At 45.2% G+C, this 26,413-nt stretch overlaps 1 protein-coding gene across 4 annotated transcripts in view; it reads left to right on the top strand.

Annotated features, from left to right (window-relative positions):
• COL15A1 (collagen type XV alpha 1 chain) overlaps positions 1-14,651 on the top strand; it is a 91,845-nt gene extending 77,194 nt beyond the window's left edge. For 3 of the 4 annotated variants that reach the window (XM_084898696.1, XM_084898698.1, XM_084898697.1), the window contains 12 exons: positions 1,164-1,244; positions 1,650-1,699; positions 1,812-1,913; positions 2,746-2,890; positions 6,666-6,730; positions 8,037-8,165; positions 8,312-8,374; positions 8,728-8,787; positions 9,310-9,369; positions 10,651-10,836; positions 12,326-12,441; positions 13,627-14,651. In XM_084898696.1, coding sequence (XP_084754822.1) covers positions 1,164-1,244; positions 1,650-1,699; positions 1,812-1,913; positions 2,746-2,890; positions 6,666-6,730; positions 8,037-8,165; positions 8,312-8,374; positions 8,728-8,787; positions 9,310-9,369; positions 10,651-10,836; positions 12,326-12,441; positions 13,627-13,840 — 1,271 coding nt within the window. In that variant the 3' untranslated portion in view covers positions 13,841-14,651. The remainder of the gene's footprint in view (positions 1-1,163; positions 1,245-1,649; positions 1,700-1,811; positions 1,914-2,745; positions 2,891-6,665; positions 6,731-8,036; positions 8,166-8,311; positions 8,375-8,727; positions 8,788-9,309; positions 9,370-10,650; positions 10,837-12,325; positions 12,442-13,626) is intronic. The other variant, XM_084898699.1, reaches the window with a different exon arrangement.
• Positions 14,652-26,413: the final 11,762 nt, after the last annotated feature.

The raw sequence follows: 26,413 nt of genomic DNA, 5'->3' as shown, positions 1-26,413 counted from the left end.
AGGCTGTTTTCAGACTCCCTGCTCAGATCCAGGTCAAGGCTTTCCCTTCCTCCTGCTTCAAGGTGGGCCTTGGGGAGGACGGGGTGGATGTGGATTTACTTTCTCGGATCCCCAGTGCTTCCCGTTCCTCTCAGGGTTCCTCTGGGGGGAGGGGGTGGGAGCAGACTTTTCTGGATGCAGGCCCTAGTGAGCCGGTTGTCCTCCCTCTTACTTGCGGGTCTACTCCTGCTCCCTCGATGAGCAGCCACATGGGCAGCGGTGAGCTGGCTGTCCTCTTCCCGGGGCTGCGCCGCTGTCTGTGGTCCCACTGTGATCCAGAGGTGGCTCCCAGGTCCTGGCCTCAGCCCCCCTCCCCAATCAGTGAGGCATTGCTGGGTGTGATTGCTCTCCCACTGACCCCCAGCCGGCAGCATCCTGCCCCTGATACATTCTTCCTGCCCCCCTACCCCCACCCCTGCACTGGGAAGCTAAGCCCCAACTTCATCTACGCTGTATGCCCATCTCTAGGTTCAAGGGCATGGGCCAGTTGATCTCTCAGACCTCTTGGGAACCAGGAATTCAACAATGTAGTGTCCACCACTCATTGAGGCTGGGGGAGGGGTCGCTTCTCTTCCTAAATGCTGAACTCCCAGTAGGGGCTCATGCCTCTCTCCCTTCTAAAAAGTTGGGGAAGGGGTTGCCAGTGAAGCCAGTTCTGCAGAAAGGGTGCAAGAACCTGCGGGGAGTAGGGGGGGTCACACAGTTGGCATCTCTCAGCTCTGTAAGCCCCTGACACCACCGTGCGGCACAGGCATAGACGAGGTGAGGCTGCAGGCATGTGTGTGCCTCGGGCATGTGTGTGAAGCTATGGGAGTGAGTTAACCAGCTTCTACGGGCTCCCATGATGCACTGCTGGTATCTTCATGATGCCACATCCCATCCTGCCACCCATTACCCTTCACTGTGTCTGTCTCCCCGAGACCAAGCCTTTTAAGGTCTGCTGCGTCTACCTCTGTCTCCACCATCAGTCAGCGAAGATTTTACACTCTAATAGGCCTTTGTTCATTGTGTGGACTTTGTGAAAGGGGCTCCATTTGAAAAACTTGTCTCAAGAATGCTGTATATAAAATGAAGATAATTTTCCACTTTTTTTTTTTTTTTAATGCATGTGTATTTTTTTGCAGGTGTTAAAGGAGAAAAAGGAACCTGGGGTCTTCCCGGCTCCAAAGGAGAAAAAGGCGACCAGGGGGCCCAGGGACCGCCAGGTATTTCACCTCTTGGGCTAGATCTTGCCTTGGATTGTTGTCCCTGAGAAATCCAACTGAGCCAGAAAGTAAAACTAATTACATAACCGCCCTGACCGCAAGCTGCACGGAGTTCAAGAGAGACCCAGTCGTGGGTGACATGCCCAAGACGGAACATTGTCAGGAGAGACCAGGAGTTCCTATTATTCATGCTTCCTATGCCAAACGAGGCCTAAAGGGATGTGCCAAGATCCCACAGTGCCTGGGGTGGGGGTCCAGGCCAGGACTGTTTCTGCCTCCAGGCCCAGTGCCCACTCTGTTAGCTAAACCAATGCAGAGTCGCCTCCACTAGGAAATAATCATGGGTGCCAACGTGGAGCCTTTGTTTTTTAAATTTCTGAGATTGTGATTGCATTTCTTTTCCAGGCCCTCCAATGGATCCTGCTTACCTGAGACATTTTATAAACAGCATGAAGGTGAGTGTTTGTCTCCTAAATTTGGGCCTGTGTTTCCACGTTCTCAGGTGTATGTCGGAGACCGGTTCACCCTTCTCGTACTAAATGTCCTTTGAACGCTCTCTGATTCCAGGGGGAGAACGGAGACAGGGGGTTTAAAGGAGAAAAAGGAGACTCTATCCACGACTTCTCTGTGTCAGGACCTCCAGGCCGGCCAGGAAGTCCAGGCCAGGCTGTGAGTAGTGACCCCTGCACGCCACCTTCCTTGTCAAGTCACCACTTTCCCTGAAACCCCCCAATGTGACTGGGCAGTTGGAGAGTCAGGAGTCAGTCATTCGCCTCAGGCTGAGGTGGGACTTGGGCGTCGGCCTCTTGTTGACTGAGGGGGCCTTGGCTGAGGCCCACGGAGGTCAGGGAGTCAGCCAAGGCCATAAACATTCAAGTTACTTCGAGGTCTCTAACTGTGCTGCCTTGTTTGTGGTAATGGTGGGAAACTGCTAAAGAGGAAGAGATGTTAATAGTGAACAAACACATCAGATAGTGGAGACAGAATGGGAGGTGAGGGAGGCATTTTTCAGAGGGGCTATTTCATTCTTTCAAAATCTCATCCGAGAGGAAGCTCTTAGATGGGCTTCATCTTCTTGGGCTGACACGTTTCTCCAGGTCACAGGAGAGGAAACCAAGTTATGCCTCTAGTAAGAGTATGATGAGATCGCTGACTCTCAGGGCTTGTCATGAGGGCAGACTCAGCAAAGCCAAGAGGCCAGGGTTCCACATCCAGATTTGCTTCCATTTGCTTTGGTAAAGTCTAGGTCTCAGCTTTATCTGTGAACTGAAAAGGCTAGACTAGATGATCTTCTAGTTTGGGGCTCTCTGGGGTACTCTGGAGTGTCATTCAGCACAGTGACTGGGCGTACACCACTCGAGTTGTTCTCGAGATTGAGGATAATGATGACAATAGAGAGTATTTATTGACTACTTACACATGTCCTCTTAAAAAGAACAGTGGGATTCCTAGTGATTAATGGTGCTTTCTCTCTTCTGTTCTTCTGCCCTTGCCTTCACAGGGTCAGAAAGGGGAGGCTATCGTTGGGCCCCAGGGACCCCCAGGTGTTCCTGGCCTCCCTGGGCCACCTGGCTATGGAAGACCTGGTTCTCCTGGACCACCGGGACCCCCAGGGCCACCAGGACCTCCAGCTATCCTAGGGGCAGGTTAGTACTGTGATGGTGCCCCACATACTCTGCTGTTGTGTTCAGGGTCACCCCATCTGATGGCATGTCAACTACACTGACAAAGAACTGCTTCCTGAATGGAACTAGCTTCCTTCCTTCCTTCCTTCCTTCCTTCCTTCCTTCCTTTCTTTCTTCCTTCCTTTTTTAAAAAAAATTGAGATAATTTATAAAATTCACCCATTTAACATGTACAATTCATATATTCACAAGGTTATGCAGCCATTACCACTCTAATTCCAGTACAGTTTTATCACCTCAAAAAGAAACTCTGTGCCAATTAGCAACACGCCTCTACTCCCATCCCCAAACCTGGTAACATGATGTACTTTCTATATGTGTAGAGTTGCCTATTCTGGACATTTCATATAAATGAAATCACATATTTTGTGGCCTTTTGTGTTTAGCTTCTTTCACTTAACACAGCACTTTCAAGGGTCCACGTTGCAGTGTGTATCAGAATTCCATTCCTTTTTATGGCTGCTTAACATTCCAGTGATACGTTTTGTTTATCCATTCATAAGCTGATGGATATTTGAGTTGTTTCTACTCTTTGACTGTTATGAATAGTATTGCATGAACATATGTGTACAAGTTTTTATGTGGATGTATGCTTTTAGCTCTCTTGGGTATATAACTAGGAGTGGAATTGTTGGGTCATACATGTTTAACTCTTTGAGGAACCTTATCACAGTGTTTTCCAAAGTGGCTGCACCATTTTGCATTCCCTCCAGCAGTGTACAGAAGTTTCAATTTCAGCCCTAGCTGGGTGGCTCAGTTAGTTGGAGCACCAAAAGGTTGCAGGTTTGATTCCTGGTCAAGGAACATTCCTAGGTTGCAGATTTGATCCCAGTGCATGTACGTGAGGCAACCAATGGATGTTTCTCTCTCACATCTCTCCCTCTCTCTCTCTCTCTCTCTCTCTCTCTCTCTCTCTCTCTCTCTCCTCTCTCTCTCTCTCTCTCTCTCTCTCTCAAAAGAGTAAACATATCTTTGGATGAGAATTTTAAAAAAGTTTAAATATCTCCTCTTCATCAATGCTTGTTATTTATTTATTTATTTTTTATTTTTTTGTCATCCTAGTGTGTGTGAAGTGATACTGTGGTTCTGATTTGCATATCCCTAAAAATGACTGGTGTTGGGTGTCTTTTCATGTGTGGGTGGAAACTTCTTGACTGCTTTGCCTATCCCTGGGCCTTGAACTTGAGGACCAGCATTGACTCTAACTCTATCTGTAAAAATTCTTCCACCTGTTGGTGCCTCACTTCCTTAAATGGAAAATGGGTGAAACAGAAGAAAATCTCCATTTACCAAATGCCAGGAGCTCTGCTAGTCACTCCACTACATTAATTTATTAAAATCTCACAAAGCCCTTCCAGGAAAGTATCAGCATCCCCATCTAGCAGATGAGAAAAGTGAGAGCCAGAGATGTTTAGGAACCTTTCCAAGATCACACAGCTAATAAGTGGCACCAACATGTTAGGACCCAGGTCAGTGTAGCTCTGAAGCCTGTGTTCTTCTCGCTGTGTCCATGGTGGAAAAATAATAGTAGTGGCAATAATAGTATGACTGCATCATTTTTTTGTGGTTTGGGCTGGTATGAGCCAGGTGTGGTAGAAGCACAGCTAGGAAGACATCTGCAGTGTCTGGGTGCCAGGCAGAACTTTACATAATGGGTGACTTTGGGGCTGGGGCTTTGACTGAGTCTTGGGTCTTTGGGCTACAAGGGACAGAAAGATTAACTCAGACTAGATCCAGCAGAAGTGAACCGTACAGCTTGTGAAGGAGAGACGAACAGTCCATGTGTGAGAGAGGCAGATGTACAGCAGGACCTCAGGTACAACCAGAATCAGGGGTCCAACCCCTGCAAGGGTCCTCTGGCGTCTCTTGTCTCAGCTCCTCTCTGTATGCGCACTTCATGCTTCTTCACCACAGACCACATCCTCTGCGTGGTGGGAAGGAAATAAGATTACTGACAGCTTACAGCTTCTACTGTCAGCTAGAGATTTTGGCCTTTCTCCTCAATTTTTGTTTGAAAAGTCTTGGGACGGAGCAAGTGTTGGGAAAGGCTTTTGATTGGCCTGACTTGGACCCAGGTGCCCAACCTGTGGCCAGGAGGCAGGATTGCATAAGAATATGACAGCTCCTTCTGGAACCAAATGGTTGTAGAGGTGAAGGGGAAGATCCCAAGAGAAGGTGAAGGTACTGGTCCTGCAAAGAAAGAAGGTCCCGAATAGAAAAACCATCAGTGTCTTGAGTGATGAGCAGGTATTATAGGAGATTAGGACGCAGGGGGGGGGGGGCGGCGCTAGGGGGGACATTACATGGACAGTACAGGATGCAGAGAATCTGTTGTTCATAGTAGCCCTACATCTGGGGCTCCAGGACTCCTTGCTCAATAGAACAAAGATTGTCACTCACATAATGTTCAGCAATTTATAGTTTAAAAAGCACTCCCAGATTCATTATCCCACTTAATTTTCACAGCATCCTTGGGAGGGAGATGAAATGGAAACTACTATAAAACTCATTCCATGCATGAAGACACTGAAGCTCAGAGAGGTTAAGAAATTTGCTCAAGGTCGCAAATACTAGTAAGAGGCATGGCTAAATCCCAGTCCTCCTACCTGCTTTCCACTGGGCATTCGCCACTTGTGTATGGATCTTCAAGTCCTGTGTCAGAACTGCAAACTTACTGGCAATGACCTGAAAAACCTGATACAGCAATTTTACTGGGTGTTGTAAAAACATCCTTAACTCTGCAAGGGCCTTGCAGATTTGAGGGAGGAATGTGGGGATTGGAAAGGTAGAAAGAGAAGAAAAGAATAGTTGTCATAATATTTCTTTATGCTTGCCCGTTTTGTTGGAGAATCATAAACTCCTTGAGGATTCAAGGATCACCTCAGGGAGCTGTCATCCCACTAACATTTTATGTAGAATCGTGCATTTTTCTAGGGAAGAGGACAATGGCCTTGATCTGATTAAGCGCACTGTGACTCTTCAGAAGCAAGAACCTCTGGCAAATTGAATGCTGTACAATTTGCAAAGCATATGTCTAGTTTGTATTTTTCTCAGTTCCCATTGCAGCCCAGTGAAGAAGAAATGCCTGCTTACATTCCACAGATAAAGAGACTTGCGTTGGGAGAGCTTGCTGTTTCCCCAAGATCACACAGCCGAAAGCAGGGACCTGCGGCCAAGTCTTCTGGCCCCAAGGCTCCTGTCACTTCACCTATTTGCCCTCCTTCTGCAGCCTGGCACCTTCTCTTCCTCTTTCAGAGCCCACTTCCTCTGTTCAGTGGTTTTTGAATGTGAGTGACAGAAAACGCAACCCAGACTGACTTATACAAACAACAGTAACCAAGATGTATTCACATATAAAATGGAGAAGTCCTAGGCAGGGCTTCATCCAGCCTATCATCAAGAAGCCCAAATGGACACAGACACTGGGGCAGTGACAGCTTGCCCAGGGTAGACAGGGCTGAGGTCAGGGGAGGTCAATAGGGGAAAAAGGAGACATATGTAAAACTTTAGACAGTAAAAAGAAGGAGGAGGAAGGAGGAGGAACAAGAACTTCCCCAAACCAGTCTATGTGGCTCAGTCTGGTCTGGGCCCAGAGTGCCCAAGGTCCGGAGGCAAGCGCCCATGCTTTGCAGCACTGCGGGTGGGCTTGTTCTGCTCCCCTTAATGACCAGCTAACACCAAGGTATTGTCCAGAAAGTGTGACTTTTTCTAACTTCTCTCTTCTGCTTTGTCGTAGCTGTGGCCATGCCAGGCCCGCCTGGTCCTCCAGGACAGCCAGGGCTTCCCGGATCCAGAAACTTGGTCAGTATAGTGATCAGTGTGCATCCGTCCTCTGCTTTAGATGGGTTTACTTAGCACTTTGGCTACAGTATGTAGGGGCTGTGACACGATTATGTTGGAATGAGGTGTCCATGACGGTCGTGTTGGTGCAATCCCACAAACAGAGGGTATTCATTATCTCTTTAGATGACTTCATAAGTAAAAAGATTCTGAATACAAAATCATCTATGATTTCAGTTGTGCCCTTTTATTCCTTAATTCACTAAACTAAGTAGAACCAATCATACGACATCAAAAACAGAAGCACTAGAGTGTAAACAACATCACATCAGACCCCGTGCTGGTTCCTTAGCCTCCTCTGTTCCGCCAGAGGATGTCTCTTGTGCGCTCATTGCGCTGCAGGTCACTGGAGCAGGCAGAGCGCCCAGGGGCTCTGATGATGCACCAACAGGAGGCGGTACCTCTCCAGGATGTCAGGAGTTCTAGGAACGCTCTGTAATCTTTGAAGGCTTTTAGTTGGGAAATTGGGCTGCGAGTGAAAGAACAGTCCAGCAGATAATGGAATGTTGGTATTTGCTGCCGTTGGGGGATTTCTAAGCCATTTAGAGGCACAGTTACTATCCTCAAGGCTAAGTGAAAATTAATCTTTTATAATCCTGCTCAGTGGAAATGAAAAGTAAAAGCTCTCTTGGCTGATATTTCTTTGAGACTTGGTGCTTTTCGATAGACATTTGCAGACATTCTGTCTGCTCTTGGATATGCTGAGATGACTGTCTAACCCTTTGACAGCTTTCTAGACAGAGAAATGACAGAGCCTCATTTTCTACCAGGTAGTTAGTATTGTAACTACTTGGTGCAGCAAGAAAGATTCGAGGCCTAAGCAGAATTGTTTGCTTGCTTCATTTCTTATTCCAAATGAAAACACATTTGAAGCTCGGAATGCAGCAGGGTGAGACAACACATGTGGCCACGTCAGTGCCACTGAGCAGCTCACAGAAATGGAAGTGGCAAAGCTCACCAACCACTTTGCTGATACCAGCACCCAACAAAGGCAACTCTCCAGGTTTTAAATTCTTTATACTCGCAGCCTATTCTCTTAACATATACATCTATTGCAACTTAGAGTTGTGTTCCAAAGGAATTCATGTTTTTGTTTTATCAAAAAGATTGTCCTTTGGTTATGAGGAAGCTATGTATCACCCTCTGGCACAAGAGGCTTTTTCGTTGACTAAGGGGGGGAGGGGGGTTATATTGACAAGGAGGCCAGCTTTCCGAGTGCCACTGCTCCCAGGATAACCTCAGTGTTTGGTTTTAAACGGCCTAACAGGTTACAGCCCTGAGCAGCATGGCTGACATGCTGCAGTACGCACATCTGGTGACAGAAGGGACGTTCATCTACCTGAGGGACAGCACCGAGTTTTTCATTCGTGTCAGAGATGGTTGGAAAAAATTACAGGTAATTCTTCAACTTTCTTAAATAAATTGCCTCCAAATACCCCCTGAAAAGTAACCATCTACTCCTGTGAATGCTCTTTTTCTGCTTTAAAAATAGGTGAACAGTTTCCAGTTGGTTCATTTTCACTGTACTGTTTTTTCTTAAAGCTGGGAGAACTGATCCCCATTCCTGCCGACAGCCCTCCGCCCCCTGCGCTCTCCAGCAACAACGTGAGTGGTTTTCCTGCCTTGCATCTTGCTCAGCATTTACTGAGTCCCCGTTGGTGCCTGGCACCCAGCTCTCCAAACTCTGGACAGCCAGCGCTGCATGGCTCGGCATCTGGTGGAAGCCCAGGAATGACCAGGTGCCCACAGAATGTTCTCACTACAGAGAGGAAGGAGATCTGGACCCAGAGGCTGGAGATTTCCATGTCATAGCTGAATCCTCCTGGGCAAGGGGCTTTCCCTCTCTTGGCCTCAGTTTATTCATCTGTGATATCATGATTGGCATAAGTGATCTTAAAGAACCCTTTGATATTTGACACTTATTGGCAACTTACATTGTCCATTTCTTGACCCTACAGCCACCTTCGAGACAGGTACTATCATCCCATTTTGCAGATGAGGAAACAGGCTCTGAAGAGGTGACTTGCTCTATTAAGGGAATGGGTCAGCTGTCAAACATGGGCCTCTGCTTCCCTGACTCAGTGCTCTTTCTTTTTAAAAAAAAAGAATATATATTTTATTGATTTTTTACAGAGAGGAAGAGAGAGGGATAGAAAGTTAGAAACATCGATGAGCGAGAATTATAGATCAGCTGCCTCTTGCACACCTCCTACTGGGGATGTGCCCACAACCAAGGTACATGCCCTTGACCGGAATTGAACCTGGGACTTTTCAGTCCGCAGGCCGATGCTCTATACGCTGAGCCAAACCAGTATCGGCTCAGTGCTCTTTCTTAAAGACTGAGAATATTCCATTCCTTTCTGAGAATTATTTTTTTTTACTCCCAATTAAGACTGGCCCAAAGACCATGACAAACTAAAGTATCTTCTCCAGAAACTTTGCACTTGCACCTCAATGTCCTCTGAAGAACAGACTGAATGAAATGAAGATAGTCAGAACTGTTTGTTTTCTTTCTTTTTTTTTTTTTTTTTACATGATAGCCTCATCCGCTTCGACCTCCACTGATGCATGTTTCAAGTGTCAATTATGGGAAGCCTGAAGTAAGTACGATTCATGCACTTACTCTGCGAATGCTGAATGTGTATCTGCTATGTGCTAGGTCCCATGCTGGGCCCACAGTTCCTACTGTCAAGGTGCAAATAGACTAGCAAGAGAGACAAACAAAAAAATAGGTAATTACAGCACATTGTGCTAAGTCGTTTGGCGGGGGGGGGGGGGGGGGGGGGCGTTGCAAGGAAGGTCAAAGAAGTCTGCCTTCTGTAGAAGAGGTGACCTCTTAAGCTAAGACTTAAACGGCAATTGAGAGCAGGAGAGAGCCAGGAGGAGGTGTGTGGAAGAGAGTGGGAATTCCAGGCAGAGGGCATATGGAATAGAGGAGGCAAGGGGGAGTGCTGTACATTTCTGTAATTTTGAGCATTTCAGTCTGGCTGAAGGAGTAGAGTTCAAGAGATATTCAGTCTGCAAAGGGCATGGGCTAAATCATCAAGCTTTGCAAAGGTCTTTCTTGCTAATTGCCTTCCAACCCCCACCCCAACACATAGACATAGGTTATATCTTCAAAGCTTACACACAACTTTGGATAGCCATGCACTGATCCTGGCCCTAGTTCAATATGATCTTACACCTGCAGAGCCCAATACTTTCTGACTCAATTCAGAGTTTTGAGAGCGATGGTTTATATGGGTCATCTTGGGTCAATTGCCCACTCCCAGACAAATCAAAACTAGCCAAGAATGCATGCCCTAAGACCACTTTTTAAAACAAGAGTTGTGGGGACATTTTAGCAAAGAACAAGGGATGGGTTTGGCAGACACCAGAAGCATGTTCCCTATCATGCTGTCTTCATCATGCAGGAGTTCATGTGGGCCTAGTGAGCCTGAGGCACCTGTAGGACACCTGAGTGGAGACTTCCAGGAGGGAAAAGGATATGAAGATATAAACACCACAGTGGGTCTGGTCTGGAGGTTTAGACTTAGAGTCTTTAGCCAAGCCATGGCAATGATGACAGGGTGGTAGAATTCCCGAGAGAGAATCTCTACAGTGAGAAGAGATTGGACCCTGAGGATCCCCAGGTAGAGAATGAATAAGATACCCTCATTCTAAGAAGTCTGCGATCTCATTAGGAAAATGAGATGGTTATGGGACTTGGTGTTTGCCTTTCACTCTTTAACCATACTGTATTCTCCCTCTCTCTCTCTCTCTCTCTCTCAATCTCTCTCTCTCTCTCTCTCTCTCTCTCTCTCTCTCTCTCTCTCTCTCTCTCCCCCCCTCTCTCTCTCTCTCTCTCTCTCTCTCTTTCTCTCTCTTTTCTTTTTTTGCAGCTGCATTTGATTGCTCTGAACATGCCATTTTCTGGGGACATTCGAGCTGATTTCCAGTGCTTCCAGCAGGCCAGGGAAGCAGGACTGTTGTCCACCTACCGAGCATTCTTGTCCACCCATCTGCAAGATCTCTCCACAATTGTGAGGAAAGCAGAGCGATATAGCCTACCAATAGTAAATCTCAAGGTAAAAATCAATACTGTCCCTATTGCCTCTTGGGTGCACTGGTCTCCACAGGGACTGGAGGCAGTTGCCACTTCTGACATCATCTGAAGTGTGCTGGTTCCAGGCCCAGCCTGTCCCTGATTGGCTGTGTGACTCTGGGTGGGTCCCTTTCTTTCTCAGAACCTTAGTTTTCTAATATTTACAGTAGCCTTCCTGCCTGGATGGTATGACTCATGGGGCAGACAGGAGGGAGGAATAATGACCTCTTTCACTTACATAGTTTTCTAATGTTTACGGAGTACTTTACATTCATTATTTTAATACGTACCTTCAATAAAAAAGGAAGTTATTCTTTTGTCAGATGAGGAAACTGAGGCTCAGGAGAAAGACGTTTGCTCAAAGTCACTACAATCTAGAATTAGTTTCCTTGACACCCCCTCAACACACACACACACACACACACACACACACACACACACAAACTTACAAATCTGGGGTTCTTGGTTCCACCTGAGATGCCTTCTGTAGGGCACCGGCTGAGTGGTATCAGAGAATAACTGGTAATCACTGGTCACAGAGCAGAGACACCTTGTCCTGCAACCTGGTTCCGAGTCTTTGGCACATCTAAGCTGCCAAAGTCTGGAAGATATTTCTCTGCCCCCATTGGGAGGCAAGGGAGGGCCTCATAGGATCCTTCAGTGATATAATTAACCACGGAAGTAGTTGACTCCTTCAAAGCTGCTGCAGAGGTACCACCTCTGTTATTGCTCACACACACCCTGGGGCCTGACCTCCCACTAGATCTCAAAGGTACTTTGACACCCTCTGGTCCTTGGGACCCAAGTACTTCAATTTGGGATCAAATTTTTTGTATGCTTGCAATAAAAATAGCTGAAGGGAACAGGGCTCCTTCAGAAGAAAGGACTAAGAGATTTATCTCCATAATGTGGATTGGCACAAATTTGAAGCTCGTCATACACATATAAAATACTTTAAAACAATAAAGAAATAAAGACCTAAAACATACTTTTGACAGGATAGGACTTTTTATACATATCATAAGAAAAATAGTTAAAAAAAATAAGATAGTAAAACTGAAAGGGTTCAGGAGTGGATGATAAAATCAAACAATAGATATTTCCTGAGTCCCCACTCTGCCTCTGTGATTGAGGTTGGTTTCAGTGTGAGGTGACATGTGGCCTTAAAGAATGAGCAAATAGTCCTAACCGGTGTGGCTCAGTTGGTTGGGAATTATGCCTGCACTGAAAGGTTATCAGTTTGATTTCTAGTCAGGGAACATGGCCAGGTAGCGGGCTCAATACCTGTTAGGGGGTATGCAGGAGGCAGCCTATTGATATCTCTCTCTCCCTCTCTCCCTCTCTCCCCTTCTTTAAAAAAAATCAATAAAAAATATTTAAATTAAAAAATAATAATAAAAGAATGAGTAAATAACTAGTCCACTTGCAGGCTGATGTATAATTATTCTAATGTGACATTTTTGTCTCCACAGGGCCAAGTACTTTTCAATAATTGGGACTCAATTTTTTCTGGCCATGGAGGTCAGTTCAGTACACATGTTCCAATATACTCCTTTGATGGCCGAGATGTGATGACAGATCCTTCTTGGTAAGTAGGGGTGGAAGCCTCAAAGTATATGGTATGATAGGCAGTTTTAGGAGACATTCTAACCATGGGATGGATGCTTTTGTCAGCTGCCCCTCTGGGGCTTTGCTATCATAAAGCCTCAGGGAGGTAGCTAAGGGCCATGGAGAGAGTCCTGGCTTTGGAGCCGGGTCCAAGACCTTAATATGGGACCTTCAACAAGGCCCTTCTGCTCTCTGAGCCTCAGCTGCCTCACCTGTTGAATGGGCAAGGTAATCATATCTATCCCATAGACTTGTTGGGAAAATGGAATAAGTGTGAGAACATCTAGAATATATAATAGTAAGGCACTTAATAAATGGTAAGCAATGCTACTCTTGGTGATCCTTCAACCCTATGCTGTGAGCTGCATGCAAATCTTTTGAAAACTATGTATGCTATTAAGAATAGAACAACTCAAAGCATTGGCCTGTGGACTGAAAGGTCCCGAGTTTGATTCCAGTCAAGGGCATGTATTTTGGTTGCGGGCACATCCCCAGAAGGGGGTGTGCAAGAGGCAGCTGATCAATGTTTCCCTCTCGTTGATGTTTCTGACTCTCTATCCCTCTCCCTTTCTCTCTGTAAAAAATCAATAAAATATAAAATAAAATAAAAAGAATAGAACAACTCAGCAAATCTTTCCTCAACATCTACTCTATGCCACTCCTGATACCAGGCCTGAAGGCACAGTATCTACATGGCCCCTACCCTTACAGGGCTCACAGCCTACAGGGGAAGAGAGACACAGATTAGCTGTGATTCCAGCCAGAACATCGCAGTAGTAAAATGTATTTCACCCATTACTTGGGGGTGAGAATCAAGAAGGCTTCTGTACGAGGAAGCATTTAATGGACTTTGAAGGATGAGAAAGAAAACCCGGTCTGAGAATGAAAGAGAGGCTGGTTTAGACAAAAGGACCTCATGAGGGAAGGTTCAGGTTCGCATAGCACAGGGTATGATTTGAGAACATGTATGAGCTGGGTGTGGTGGAACGTAGCGTGTTCAGCTACTAGTAATTAGAAAGAGCACTGAGGATGGAGAGATGACATGGGGTCGATCCAGGGAGGGCTCAGGGGGTTTGACTTCATTTGCTAGACTTACGCCAATTTGTTCACTGAAATATGCCATGAAGAAGAAGAAAAAAAATAACACGACAAAATTACTTTTCAGGCCCCAGAAGGTTGTTTGGCATGGCTCCAACCCCCACGGAGTGCGTCTGGAGGATCAGTACTGTGAAGCATGGCGGACCGCCAGCTCGGCAGTCACGGGATTGGCCTCCCCGCTGAGCACGGGGAAGATTCTGGACCAGAAAGCATATAGCTGCTCGAGTAGGCTAATTGTTCTCTGTATCGAAAACAGTTTCTTGACCGACGCTAGGAAGTAATGACCTTCCCATGACCTTAAGAGTTCCCCAATTTTTCTTATGTGAAGAGTTGACACTGAAATCTAAAACCTTTAAATGTTGTAAATATTGGTGGGTTTTTGTTATTACACATTCATCACAACAGCAACCAAAGAAAACATACCTCAACACACTCAAAACTGAAGACATCAACAACTCAGATCAAAGATAAACATCTGATCCACATATTGGTGCTAGACTCCGCAGGAAACCCCAGGCAGTGCGAACACGTCCCAACGCGGCCGAGAGCACGTTGTAGACAAAAGGCCTTGGCACGCACCCGACTGCATCCTTCAGAAAGTAATTTCCTCTTTTCAGCCATTGTTGTTGAGTGTAAGATGTCCTTCATGTTTTCTTACAAAGTCGGTGTTTAGAAATATTACCCCTCTTTAAGTTATGTGCAGACCCAGTGCTTTATTCTTTAATACACACCCATCATTTGCAACTGCTGTTCGGTTGAGATACCGAAGTGCTCAAATGATCCTATCTGTAATTTCTGGTATTATCAGATTTTAATGTTTTTATTTTCTAAAATATTGTCCTCATGCTTTAGGAGTTTTATATTTTTGCTACAATCATATTTTAGTATGTTTATATATCACTCTGACTTGCTGGAAAAGTTTAAACTCCCAGTTATCTGAAACTAGAAAAGAAATAACACTTAATTCCTACCTTTCCCTTGGTGGTCCTTTCCCCCACCCCTACCCTGATTTTATGATTTCCATTTGGCAACTCTTGAATTATAACTGCGATTGAACAAATGGGTTCATGAGGATGGATTTGCTGAGATACCTATATTTCATGCTGTATACTTTGATCTTTTTTTCCATAAAAACATCTTTCCCAGGCGCTTTCTTTTGTTTGATTTCCCCCCCCTCTAGTTCCTTTATTCTCCACCACTGATGTGGAAATAGCCCCCGGGTGGGTCTACTAACCCTGTCACTGCCGCTTGTGTAGTCCTTGGGGGTGATCAGAAAACAGGAAGATTTCCCCATCATGCTCTTCTGCTCCTGCTTATTCTCTCCCACTTGGAGGGGGCAGTGTGAGGGTGGGCTGAAGAACCCCAGTGTGGGAAACAGGATGAACTGTGACTATCTCAACACACAACTTTGGACAAGCCTGTTTTTTTTCTCTCTTAAAAAGGTTGGGATCAAATAAGCATAATATCAGCTCCCAGTCATTATACATCAGACTTAAAAGTGGTGTTTACCTTTCCTATTACCTCTGTAAGGTGGGCATTTCTATCTCCACTTTACAAATGAGAAAGACACGGTTGAGGGTCGGGAGGTCACACAGCTGCTGAGGGATGGGGCTGGTTTCAGACTCAGAGTCTGTCTCATTCCAGTGCCAAGATCTTTTCAAGGAGCCACCGTGCAAAGCTGCCCATCCGCTCCTTCCCAGCTCCCAGTCTGGGACTCCCTGCCTTGACCCTGCAGAAGAAACAGCATCCTCAGGCAAAGGGTATGCCGGGACATTTCCTCCCATTCAGCTGGCCTGGCTCAGAAACTCAGCCAAGTGAATCTACACGAATAGTCCTTGAGGTAGGAAGGAAATTGACCCCAAAAATATCCAGAACCTCCACTTAGGGGCTTCCTAAACAGAGGAGTGATACAAATCTCTCTAATGAGTCACGGAATGAAGACAGATATAGGTTGGAAAGCCCAAGAGGTGGACTGTTGAGGACCAGACAGTGATGGGGGCTGGGGTGGCTGGATGGACAGGAGCTGTGGAGGAAGGAGAGTATGAGGCTCCAAGGCCATGAAGGGAAGCCATCCATTTTGGTCAGAGCCCACATGGCCCTGGGTCACAGAGGGGCAAGGCAGGCTGGGGGGTCTGTGAGAGCCAAAAGTAGGAGAGACCCCTTTTTTAACCTCAGGAAGTGGTGTTGATGTTCATGTCCTGACTTCTCAGTCCTCTTTGTGCACCAGGGAGGGTATAACCAATGGCCCTCCCAAAAGGGACCCTATCGACCCCAGCCCCGCTCAGACTCCGAGAATGACCGCTAAAATACTGGGCCTGGCATTCAAGACCTTCACTGAACTCTGCTTTCCTGTCATTTCCCAAGCCACATAGGCCCCTCTGCCGGGCTGTTGATGCCCTGCCCTGTCTTGGGAGAGCCCTAACCACTCTAAGTCTAGCCTGGCTCTCTTGTTGATAGCCAGTGCAGACTCTGCTTCATCTGTGACCTCACCCTTCCCCCTGAACCTGCCTGCTTTAGTCATGCTTCCTCTTCTGATCACCTGCTGTGTGTGTAACACCGCATCTTGTCACACTATTGAAACACAATGGCCCTCACCTCCTGAATGGACGGACCTCAAGGCCGGGAAGTAGAGGAGTGCTCTCAGACATAATAAGGGAGGAAAGCTATGCCAGAAGGAATTGTCTTTACAGTGTGAATGGTCTTTGGGTCCTTGCTGAATCTTTATTGTGGGAACTCAAGGTCTGAAGCCTGAAGCATCCAAGGTCTCCTGTCGAGGGCAGAATCAGAAGGACAAAAGTAATGGCCCCTATCAACCCCTATCAAAGCCAGGCCCCAGGAGGAGGCCAACTTTAAAGGGCACAAATGACTGAGGAGAGATGGGGGTGGGGGAGACAGGGACTGAAGGAGAAGGTCCAGGGCAATCCTTTCGGCCAACCTGGATGTGGCCACGTGGTGGTGCCTAAAGAAAAATGACAAGAGCCACCCCAGATTTCTTGCACCCTCTGGATTTTATAGGACTTGCACTGTGTTGCTTGAACCTGTAGGGAGTGCAAATAGGAAACAGTGTGGAATTCAGGGAACTGCCGGCAATCCAGTACAGCTGCATATTAGTCAATAAGGAAAACACAAGTCAGCTTATTAAAAAAATTAGAAGAAAAAAAAAGAATGTTGGCTCATGAAACCAAGTTGAAGGACAGGATGCAAGAGACTCAAGTGACATCGTCCCTTTGTTCTCTCTCTCTCTCTCTCTCTCTCTCTCTCTCTCTCTCTCTCTCTCTCTCTCTCATCTTGATTCTGCTTTTGTCTGTATGTGGCTTCCTTCCCTCCAACTGAGTACAAGATTCCTTCATGTGGCAGGGGCTCTTCCCAGACTGCTCCAGGCTTACATTACTCCACCACCCCAGAGAGTGGCCACAAAGAAGAGAGAAGACTCTCTCTCCCCTCTGGGATTACATTAATTCCTAGAAATGACTCTGATTGGTCTCACATGTGTTGTGTGCCTATGACAGTGATTGGCAGCCCCTCCCAAGGTAAATTGTATACAAGGAATAATTCCTCCACCCAAAATATTCGAGGTTTGCTATGACCAGAAAACGGGGCCTAAGGAGGTTGAGAACACGAACGAAAGAAAGAAAAAGAAAGGAAAGAAAGAAAGAAAGAGAAGAGAGAGAGAGAGAGAGAGAGAGAGAGAGAGAGAGAGAGAGAGAGAGAGAAAGAAAGAAAGAAAGAAAGAAAGAAAGAAAGAAAGAAAGAAAGAAAGAAAGAAAGAAAGAAAAGCGGAAAGGAGGGGAGGGGAGGGAAGGGAAGGAGAAGGGAGGGGAGGGGAGGGAAGAGAAAGAGAAAAGGATTCAAGCACACAGTATTAGGAAAGGACTGAGTGTGGAGGTTTAGAGATGGAATGATACACAGAGGTGGGTGCACACTGGCCTTGAAGTCTAGGAGAAGGTGCTTGAAATTTACCCTGCAATTGGTGTAGCACCTGGGATGATTTTAAAAGGTGAGAGATGGGATCAGATCTCCTGGACCCACATGACTGTCTCAGCAGGGACTGGAGGCAGAGATACACTGGGGGAAGCTTGTGGTGACTTATGCAATGCTAATAGCACTCTAAGGAGCTATCAATCCTTTTCAGTATAAACTTTCATATTTATAAATATCAACAAACATTAGATTTGCCAAACCTCCTCAGTCATCTGAGGAGATTAAGCAGTCTCAAAAAGGGAACTAGCAGATCAATCTGAGCAAATGGTTTGTATTAAAAAGAATTATTGCAGAAAACAAGAGCTAACTTTTTAAAAGTTCAAATTTGTATTTTGGTGAAACGTCAGAGGGCAAAGAAGCATGACTTGGAATATGAGAAGAATAAGAAACAATTCTTGAAAATGAAATATGTGATTTTATGCACCTCAAAATAAAATATAATTGCAGCATATATATTCTCAAAAACTGATTTAGTGAGTTATCAGGTAAACTCATAAGAATTAATATGATCCTCTCCGAACACAGACAAAAGAACAGATTCATGAGATAAAAAAAAGAAAAAAAAGAGAGAGGGTAGTATATATAATGTCCTGATATTTATATAACAGGAACCACAGAATAGGAAAAAAAGAATGAATGTAAGTGAACAACTAAAAAAATAATGAAAGAAAATTTCCTGAGCTGAAAGAGTATTACCTATGGATTATAAATAATCCTGGGAAGAATTGTTTTTTTTTTTAAAAAAAATCTACCCCAGAGCATAAAGGTAATATTTCTGCATTTCAAGTGATGTTAGAATCCTATAAACTTTCATATAAAAGGAGATTCAGACTAGCATTGGAATTCTCATTTGCAATATTAAAAATTAGAAGATAATGTATAAATAATCTTATAGATTTAGAATTATAATCTTAAAATTTTGCAGCCTGATAGACTGAGAACAAAAGAGAAATATCAAGACTCCAAATTATAGTATTAGGTACACTTTCTGAGAAATAAAATTTGTGAAATAATTATAACCAAATAAAAGTGAATAGAAAATTAATATCTTACAGAGTAGAGGGCATTGCAATATCTTAGAAATCTCATGAGAAATAATTCAGGATAACATAGCTATGTCTAATCAATGTTTCCTAATGTATAATACAGGTACCACTTTTGGTCTGAGGTGCTTTTGCTTTAATCTATATATATAAAAGGCTAAGCCACTATCTAAGCGGCTGGTAGGTATGACACACACTCTCCACCAGGGGGCAGACACTCAACGCAGGAGCTGCCGAGCTGCAATGACTTGGCAGCAGAGGTTCTTAAGTGACACACCCTGGAACCAGAGAGGAGGGAGCCCAATTCCAGGGTGTGTCACCCAAGAACTGCCCTCTCTCAATCTGGGACCCCTCTCGGAATGTTGGAGAGCTGGTTTCGGCCTGGTCCCCACAGGCCAAGCCAAGGGATTCCATCTGTTGGAGGGACCCCACTCACTCTGCAGACACCCTTTGAGCCGTGGCACCACCCCAGGTGCAGCCAGCCAGGAAGGGACCACGGAAGGTTGGCTCCAAGGCATGTCTCACCCCTCTCACCCAGTCCCACCCCACCAGCCACCTTCTAATTAATTTCCTTTCAATGTGCATGTATCCATGCACTGGGGCACTAGTAGTTATATACTTATTTTCATGTGTGCTAGAAATATTCAGATAGAGGTAGCACCAAATTAGTAACTTCACATTTATTTTTATTCAATCTGAAGCTGAAGAAGATATTGAAGTTTTTAAAAGTATGTTGGTTTAAAGAGGAATATTAGATAACTAATTGTATAAATGGCATGTGGTTAAGATTGTAGGCAAATGAATAAGTTTGGGAGGACATTTGACTAAATAATTGTTGATAATGTGGTTGTAAAATATGTTCCAGACTTTTCCAACTTATGCTGATAAAATAGGCTCACATGGTTGTTGTTTTTTTAAACATAAATTACAAGCCTGCTCTCCTGGATGTGAAATTAGCACTAAATCCAGTCCTTCTCTTCCTCCAATATTCTTCAATACTTCTACCTTCACGTATTCCTGGGTTGCTTGTATTTTCCCAGAAAGGAGATTCTACTCATTTAACTCACATACAATAAAAGTGTACTCGTCACTTAGACAACCAAAGGGACATCCAGCTGCTGGATGGTGTGCATTCCATTCCTCACGGGCCTGATGCTGGTCAGTCAGTCAGTCGTTATTTCTTGAGCACAAAAGGGTACAAAAAAAAAAAAAGACAGAACAAATGCCCTCACGGATCTTATATTCCAGTGGAAGGGGAAATGGATAATAAACATGCAAACAAATAAATAGGTAAGGTGAATTAAAACATTGAAAATTGCTAAAAGAAGGCAAACATAAAATAGGGGGTTTGATTGGGGGAGGGAAACGTTGAGCTACTTTACTGAGGAGATGACATTTGGAGTGAGATGTTTGAAACTGTTGTATTGAGATGTCTTCATTAATATTAATATACTAATGTAATATAAACATAAACCAATTTGTTTTCTTACAAATACTACCCCTGACTATGCTATACTTATATTTATAGCATAGTCCCTTAGGAACATAGACCCTTATCATCCTGTGAGGAACTATATTAGTTAAGATGCATCTAAAAGACGAAAAACACTGTGAGTATTTCAAACAGAGGGAATTGGATGCAGACTATTAGTTACACAGGGCTAGGAAAGCTGAGAAACCAAACAGGGCACAATAAGACTCTCCAGATACTATCTAAAGAGGGGCACATGAAAGAGGCTGTGTTACCGGAGCCCGGGACTAGGATCAAACCACAACAACTAGACTGTGCTGGACCTGAAGACATAAGGGGGGAAGAACCCACCGCCAGAAGCTGCCCTGGAGGCCAAGAAGGTGAAAGAAAAATGTCTTGATTCATTTATTTTTCCTGCTTCCCAACCCCTCATCTGCCAAAGGCAGTGGAAGGCAGCTGGCCCAAGCTCAACTGTCTTCAGGAATGTCCACTTAGCCCAACTAGAAATTCTCCCGTTCTTGCCAACGCAAGGGGAGGAATGTACTTACCTGGCTCCCCTTGGGCCTCTATCCCTATCTAATAAGGATGCCAATCCTCCTCTACCTGAGTCAGATAAGTCCAAGACAAATTGGAAAGTGATACCCAACTTGGGGACAGCATGCCAAATTCCCCTTCCCTCAGAGACCCCTTTCTATGTCTGAATCTTCAGAACCTCCCCACTAGATGACTTAAGGGGAAGGTCACCTCTCACCATGAACACTGCACTCCCACTAGGCAAATGATTTTGACTAACTCCCCCTTTCCTCTTTTTCTTAGTCATCTCATGATAATTAGGAAGAAGAGGTAGGGGAGGCTGGTAGGGACATTTTGACACTTTTTTATTGGCCCCAGGAGAGGACTCTGGTGTCATGGTGGACAAGTCTCATGCTTTAGCTGAAATTCCCAAACAAGGAAGAGCCCCACTGAACATCCTGTTACCTGTGAACAATGAAAATCAGCAGGCCGCCATAGCCGGTTTGGCTCAATGGATAGAGTGTCGGCCTGTAGACTGAAGGGTCCCAGGTTTGATTCTGGTGAAGGGTACATGCCCGGTTGTGGGCTCGAGCCCCAATGCAGGGCAGGCAGGAGACAGACAATCAATGATTCTCTCTCATCTTTGATGTTTCTCTCTCTCTCTCTCTCTCTCTCTCTCTCTCTCTCTCTCTCTCTCTCTCTCTCCCTCTCTCCCCTTCTCCCACTCTCCCTTCCTCTCTAAAATCAATAAAAATAAAAAATAAAAATTTTAAATCAGGGAGGCTTGGCCAGGTCTGGAAAAAGTATCCCAGGCAGGAGGAACAGCAAATGTAAAGGCCTCAAGGTGCAAAGCTGCTTGGTGTGTGTAAGTGGCAGAAAGGAGCTGGAGCAAGAGTAAATGGGGTGAAGAGATAAAACCTGGAAGGCTGGGCAGAGCTGCTTATCACCTGGCCTCTTTAGACCACAGTAAGGGGTCGGAATTTTATGCCTGGTTTTTCTGAGAAGCCACTGGGGGGCGGCGGGGGAGGGGGGGGATGTTTAGGCAGGAGAAAAAACATGAACTATTTTTGGTTCAGTTTTATTTTTGAGGCAGCAAATTATATAATTGGATATACCATTATGACATTTTTCACTGTCAGAAAGCAGAAAACCAGCGTTAACTCTTCATGTACACAATGAGAGCCTCACAAACACATAACTCGCCTCCTACTGCTAAGCTTCATGTTATTGCTGGGATGGGTACAAATGTCTACATGTTTGCTCTCTCCAGATCTGTTAGGACAAAGAGTATATGGACTGATTATTGTTTTGTGCTGAATGGGCTGCGGTGGCAATGCTGGCGGCGCGCGGACCAGCTAGTGAAGGATCGTGGGGATTTGGCTGAGAAGGGCTGATGCCCTGGGCTACGGCTGGAGCAGGGACCTGGTGAGACTTTAGGAGGAGCCCTGCTGAAGGGCCTCAGTTGTGAGAGAACGATTCCTGGGATTCGGGGCCTGGCCAGTTGCCTGGATGGTGGTCCTATTTCCCTGGTATGGGAATGACCCTATAAGTCACAAGTCGTTTTTGGTTGTTGGTTTTCTTCATAATTGTATCCCTAGGATCTAGAAGAGTACCTGTCCCTTTGTAGGTGCTCAATAAATATGCGTAGAGTCATTGGAAAAGCAATAGTCTGATCAGGTCATAGTTGAGACACCTAATGAACACACTCATGTTCTCGCCCCAGATGACTGGACCGAGACAGCAAAAACTCACTTCTCTGGCAGAGCAGCAAATTTCTCCGTCCTCCTAGTGGCCGCCATGAGGCAGGGCCACCAGAAGCTCCTGGCTTGCGTTATTTAGCTCAGCTGAGCAGAGCAATGAGGTTTCTCTCTCCTCCCCCAGCTTCACAGGATTTAAGTCTCAGCTGATGGGCTCAGCTTTTATCAGTTCTTCTTTCAGCCTCCAAGGCTGGGGTGTGGGGTTCTACAAGTGTTCAGACGGAGGTCCTGCACCATCTTTGTGGCCAGGGGTCAGGAGTCTGTGATTGGCAGCCCTTTCTCGCCCCGCAACCCCAACCCCTCAATCAACTCCTACAGAACGGGAGGAGCAGATCTCTAAAGGAAGAAGGTAAGGGGCTGTCCCAGTTAAGAAAGGAAGAAGGAGGAGTTGGACAGGCAAACAAAACATTCCTTTTAGAAGAAGTCAGATTTAATGCCAGGAATCAAACGAGGGTTGTGCATTCAGAGGCCGGTTTTGTTTTCGCTTCTAACCTAAACAAGAAATGAACTTTGTGGGCAGGCGTTGTAATGAGGAAGTGATCACACCGCCTTCCTCTGTGGGGAAATGTACTAAAGGGGAAGTGTGAGAGTCGGGCACACACCCCCACCACCCCGCCCCCACCCCAAACACTGACACCCACTGCCGGCGCGCAGAGGGCTCGTGAAGAAGTAAGCCTCTTAGGTGATGAGTCAGTGCCCGGTGGCACACCTTCCCCAGCTCTGCTCTGTCCAATTCTCCAAAGCCAAATAAATAGGAAGTGTGGCAGACTGGGTTCTTTTTAGCAGCAGTACACTTGGGCTTGTTGTCATGGGCACGAGTCCACTGGAAAGCAATTATTTTCTCTCGCCTCTTTGCTGCATCAAAGAAATGGAGCCGTTTAAAAAAGAATTCAAAGAAACAATTTTGTAGCTTACAAAATGGAATCACAGAGTGGCTACCAACTTGACTGTGCTATTATGTCATGACTGGTTCTCTTTTTTTTAACATAAAAATGGTATATATTTAAGGTGTACACGTGTTTTGATATACGTAGTGAAATGATTACTGGAGTCAATCTAATTTAAAATCATCTCTACATAATTGGCATTTGTGTGTGTGTGTGAGTGTGTGTGTGTGTGTGTGTGTGTGTGTGTGTGGTAAGAGCACATGAGATATACTCTCTTAGCAAATTTTCAGTATACACTACACTATTATTAACTACTAGAGGACTATTCCATAGCATTCATGCATTGGGGGAGGGGGAGTTTCCTTAGCCCAGCCTTTTGCAGTCCAGGAGCCCTCAGGGGATGTCCGACTGATGGCTTAGGCCCCCTCCCTGTGGGTTAGGGGCTGGTCTTTCCACCATTTGGTCGATTTGTATATTTCCCTTTTATTATATATGATGATGATAATCACCATGCTGTACATTAGATCTTTAGAACTATTCAGGCTACATAACTGCAACTTTGTACCCTTGACCAGCATGTCCCCATTTCCCCCACTGTTTGCCCTGGTAACCATCATTCTACTCTATGATTTTTATGAATTCGACTTCTTTAGATTCCCAATATGAATGAGATCACACAGTATTTTTCTATCTGCTTGGCTTTTTCCACTTAGCATAATGTTCTTCAAGTTCATCCATGTTATTGCAAATTGCAGGATCACTTTCTTTTTAAAGACTGAATAATATTCCATTGTGTAATCATAATTTCTTTATCCATTCACCCATCAACAGACACTTAGGTTGTCTTGGCTATTGTGAATAATCCTGAAGTCAATATGGGAGCTCAGCTATCTCTTGAAGGTATTGATTTCATTTATTTTGGAATGGACCCATTATTTTGTATGATATGGTAGTTGTTTTTAATTTTTAAGGAACTTCCATACTATTTTCCATGATTGTACCAATTTACATTCCCACCAACTGTAAAGGCTTCCCTTTTCCTTACATCCTCTCCAATACTAGTTATCTTTTTTTTATATATAATAACCATTCTAATAGGGATAAGGTGATATCTCATTGTGGTTTTTAATTTGCATTTCCTTGATGATTGGTAATGTCGAACATCTTTTCATGTACCTGTTGTCCATTTCTATATCTTCTTTGGAAAAAGACCTATTCTTCTCATTTTAAAATTTGGGTTTTTCTTTTTCATTTTTCTTTCTTTCTTTCTTTCTTTCTTTCTTTTTTTTTTTTTTTTTTTTGCTCTTGAGTTCTTAGAGTTCCTTATATATTGTGGATATTAACCCCTATCAGATACATGGTTTGCAAATATTTTCTCCTATTCTATAGGTTGCATTTTCATTTTGTTGGCTGTGCAGATGTTTTTTTGGTTTGATGCTGTCCCACTTGTTTATTTTAGCTTTGTTGTCTGGCTTCCTAAACTACCCCCCCCCCCAAAATAAATAAATAAATAAATAATTGCCAAGAGCAATTTGTCAAAACTTGTCCTGATCAGATAGTTTATATTAAAACCTTGGCATGCCAGAATCAGAAGGGATCTTAGAAATCACAGCCAACCCTCTCATAATACCAAGAAGGAAATCAAGGCCCAGAGAGGGGAAGGGAGTTGTTTGAAGGACCCACTGCGTTAGAGACTGAGTGAAGTCTAGCACTGAGGTCTTCTGATTCTTGCACAACAATCTTTCCATGAGGTCACTCACGGATGCTTAATAAAGTAAATAAGGGAGTGCCTGCTACAGATTTACTTCTAAATGTCCTTGCAAGTAGTTGATGTGAAATTTCAACCTGCTGCTGCAAGTGGAATTTCTAAATGAATTCCATTCTTGCATGCCAAAAGTATCTCTGCAAAGAGGTGACTTTGTCCTGGTTTAGACGCATTTGAATGCAGCCCTCGGGGATGTGATCTTCCCTCCTGATGGCTGTCTCTGAATTCCTGTGGTGTGAAGGTTGTCTTCCTGAATGGACTGTTTGACTGTGTCTTTATCATCTCTGGTACCTCTGAGTTTCCCCATTTGGCTGTTAGGCTATGCTGCTCAAGACTGGTCCCTGTCAGTCTGTCCCTCACGTTCACAATGAGGCTGTGTGGCTCAATTGCTCCATCAGATGCACCAGCCTCTGTGCCCTGCCACCTGATCAGCCAGGATACAGCAGTGGTTCCCTTGCCCTTTGGCTCCAAATTAGGTGAGGCCACTTCGCTGAATGAGAGGGAGCGGGGAGAGTGAGGGCAGGGTACCTATTTGCTAGGGTTCCTCTCTGTGGGATCTCCAAGGGCTGGCTACATTCCTCCATTGAAAAGCTCATCTCCTGTTAATCAGCTCCCTTTACAGAACTCTCTCTCCCTGTAGTTCAGGCCTGGGCTGGTAACAGCATGAGCCCTTGGGATTCTCCATTCTCTCTTGTGGTATCTCCAGATCCTGCATCCCTTTAAAAATAATCACTTTACTAAAGGCTCTTCCAATTACTCCATTTCGGTGTTCAGCTGGGACTCTGATTGATGAACTACTTGGCTCCAACCTGTCTCAATCTGCCCTCAGCTCAGGGACATACTCTCTCCCAGAGAGACAATATTTAGGGCCCAAGTTCAGAAGTCAGTTTATGTAGAGGGCCCTTTAACCTGGACTCCTAAGCCCTAACAGCGAATTCTCACCTTATTCCTGAGAATAAGCCTCCAACACCTTAAGGTGGGACTGGTCGCATGGAGACGGCAAGGCACCAGAAATGAGGACCTTGAGCAAGGAGCCTGCAGAACTGGGCCGGCTGTCTGGGCCGGAGTCAGGTGTCTCACAGGGAATGGCAGTCCTGAAGGAGAGCCTACTTTGGCAGCATCAGAAGCCAGAGTGTCCCTGTGCTTTCCTAGCCTGGTGAGAGCTGGGGGAAGGGATGTGTGTCCACTTAACACTCGGGAGGGGCAGCCCCTGCCAGGAGCCCCTAGGGAAGATGAAGCATGTTACTCTCCTCTCCGTTCTAAGGACCCTCCCACCCCTACCAGCAGCCCATTAGTTCCCAGTCCTCCTCCCCACCCCTCCCACTCCCATTCCGACAATCACAAGCGATTCAGTAGCTGCCGGTGTCTTCATTTCTTTCCTTCCTTGTGCTAGACACAAAATATGTTAGACTGAGAATAATTTACAGTCGCTTGCAA

This window comes from Pipistrellus hanaki (assembly GCF_964339955.1).
Source record: "Pipistrellus hanaki genome assembly, chromosome: 11".
In the NCBI taxonomy this organism is placed as follows: Eukaryota; Metazoa; Chordata; class Mammalia; order Chiroptera; family Vespertilionidae; genus Pipistrellus; species Pipistrellus hanaki.
The sequence above is the reverse complement of the archived record's forward strand: the minus strand, read 5'-3'. Positions and strand labels throughout refer to the sequence as shown.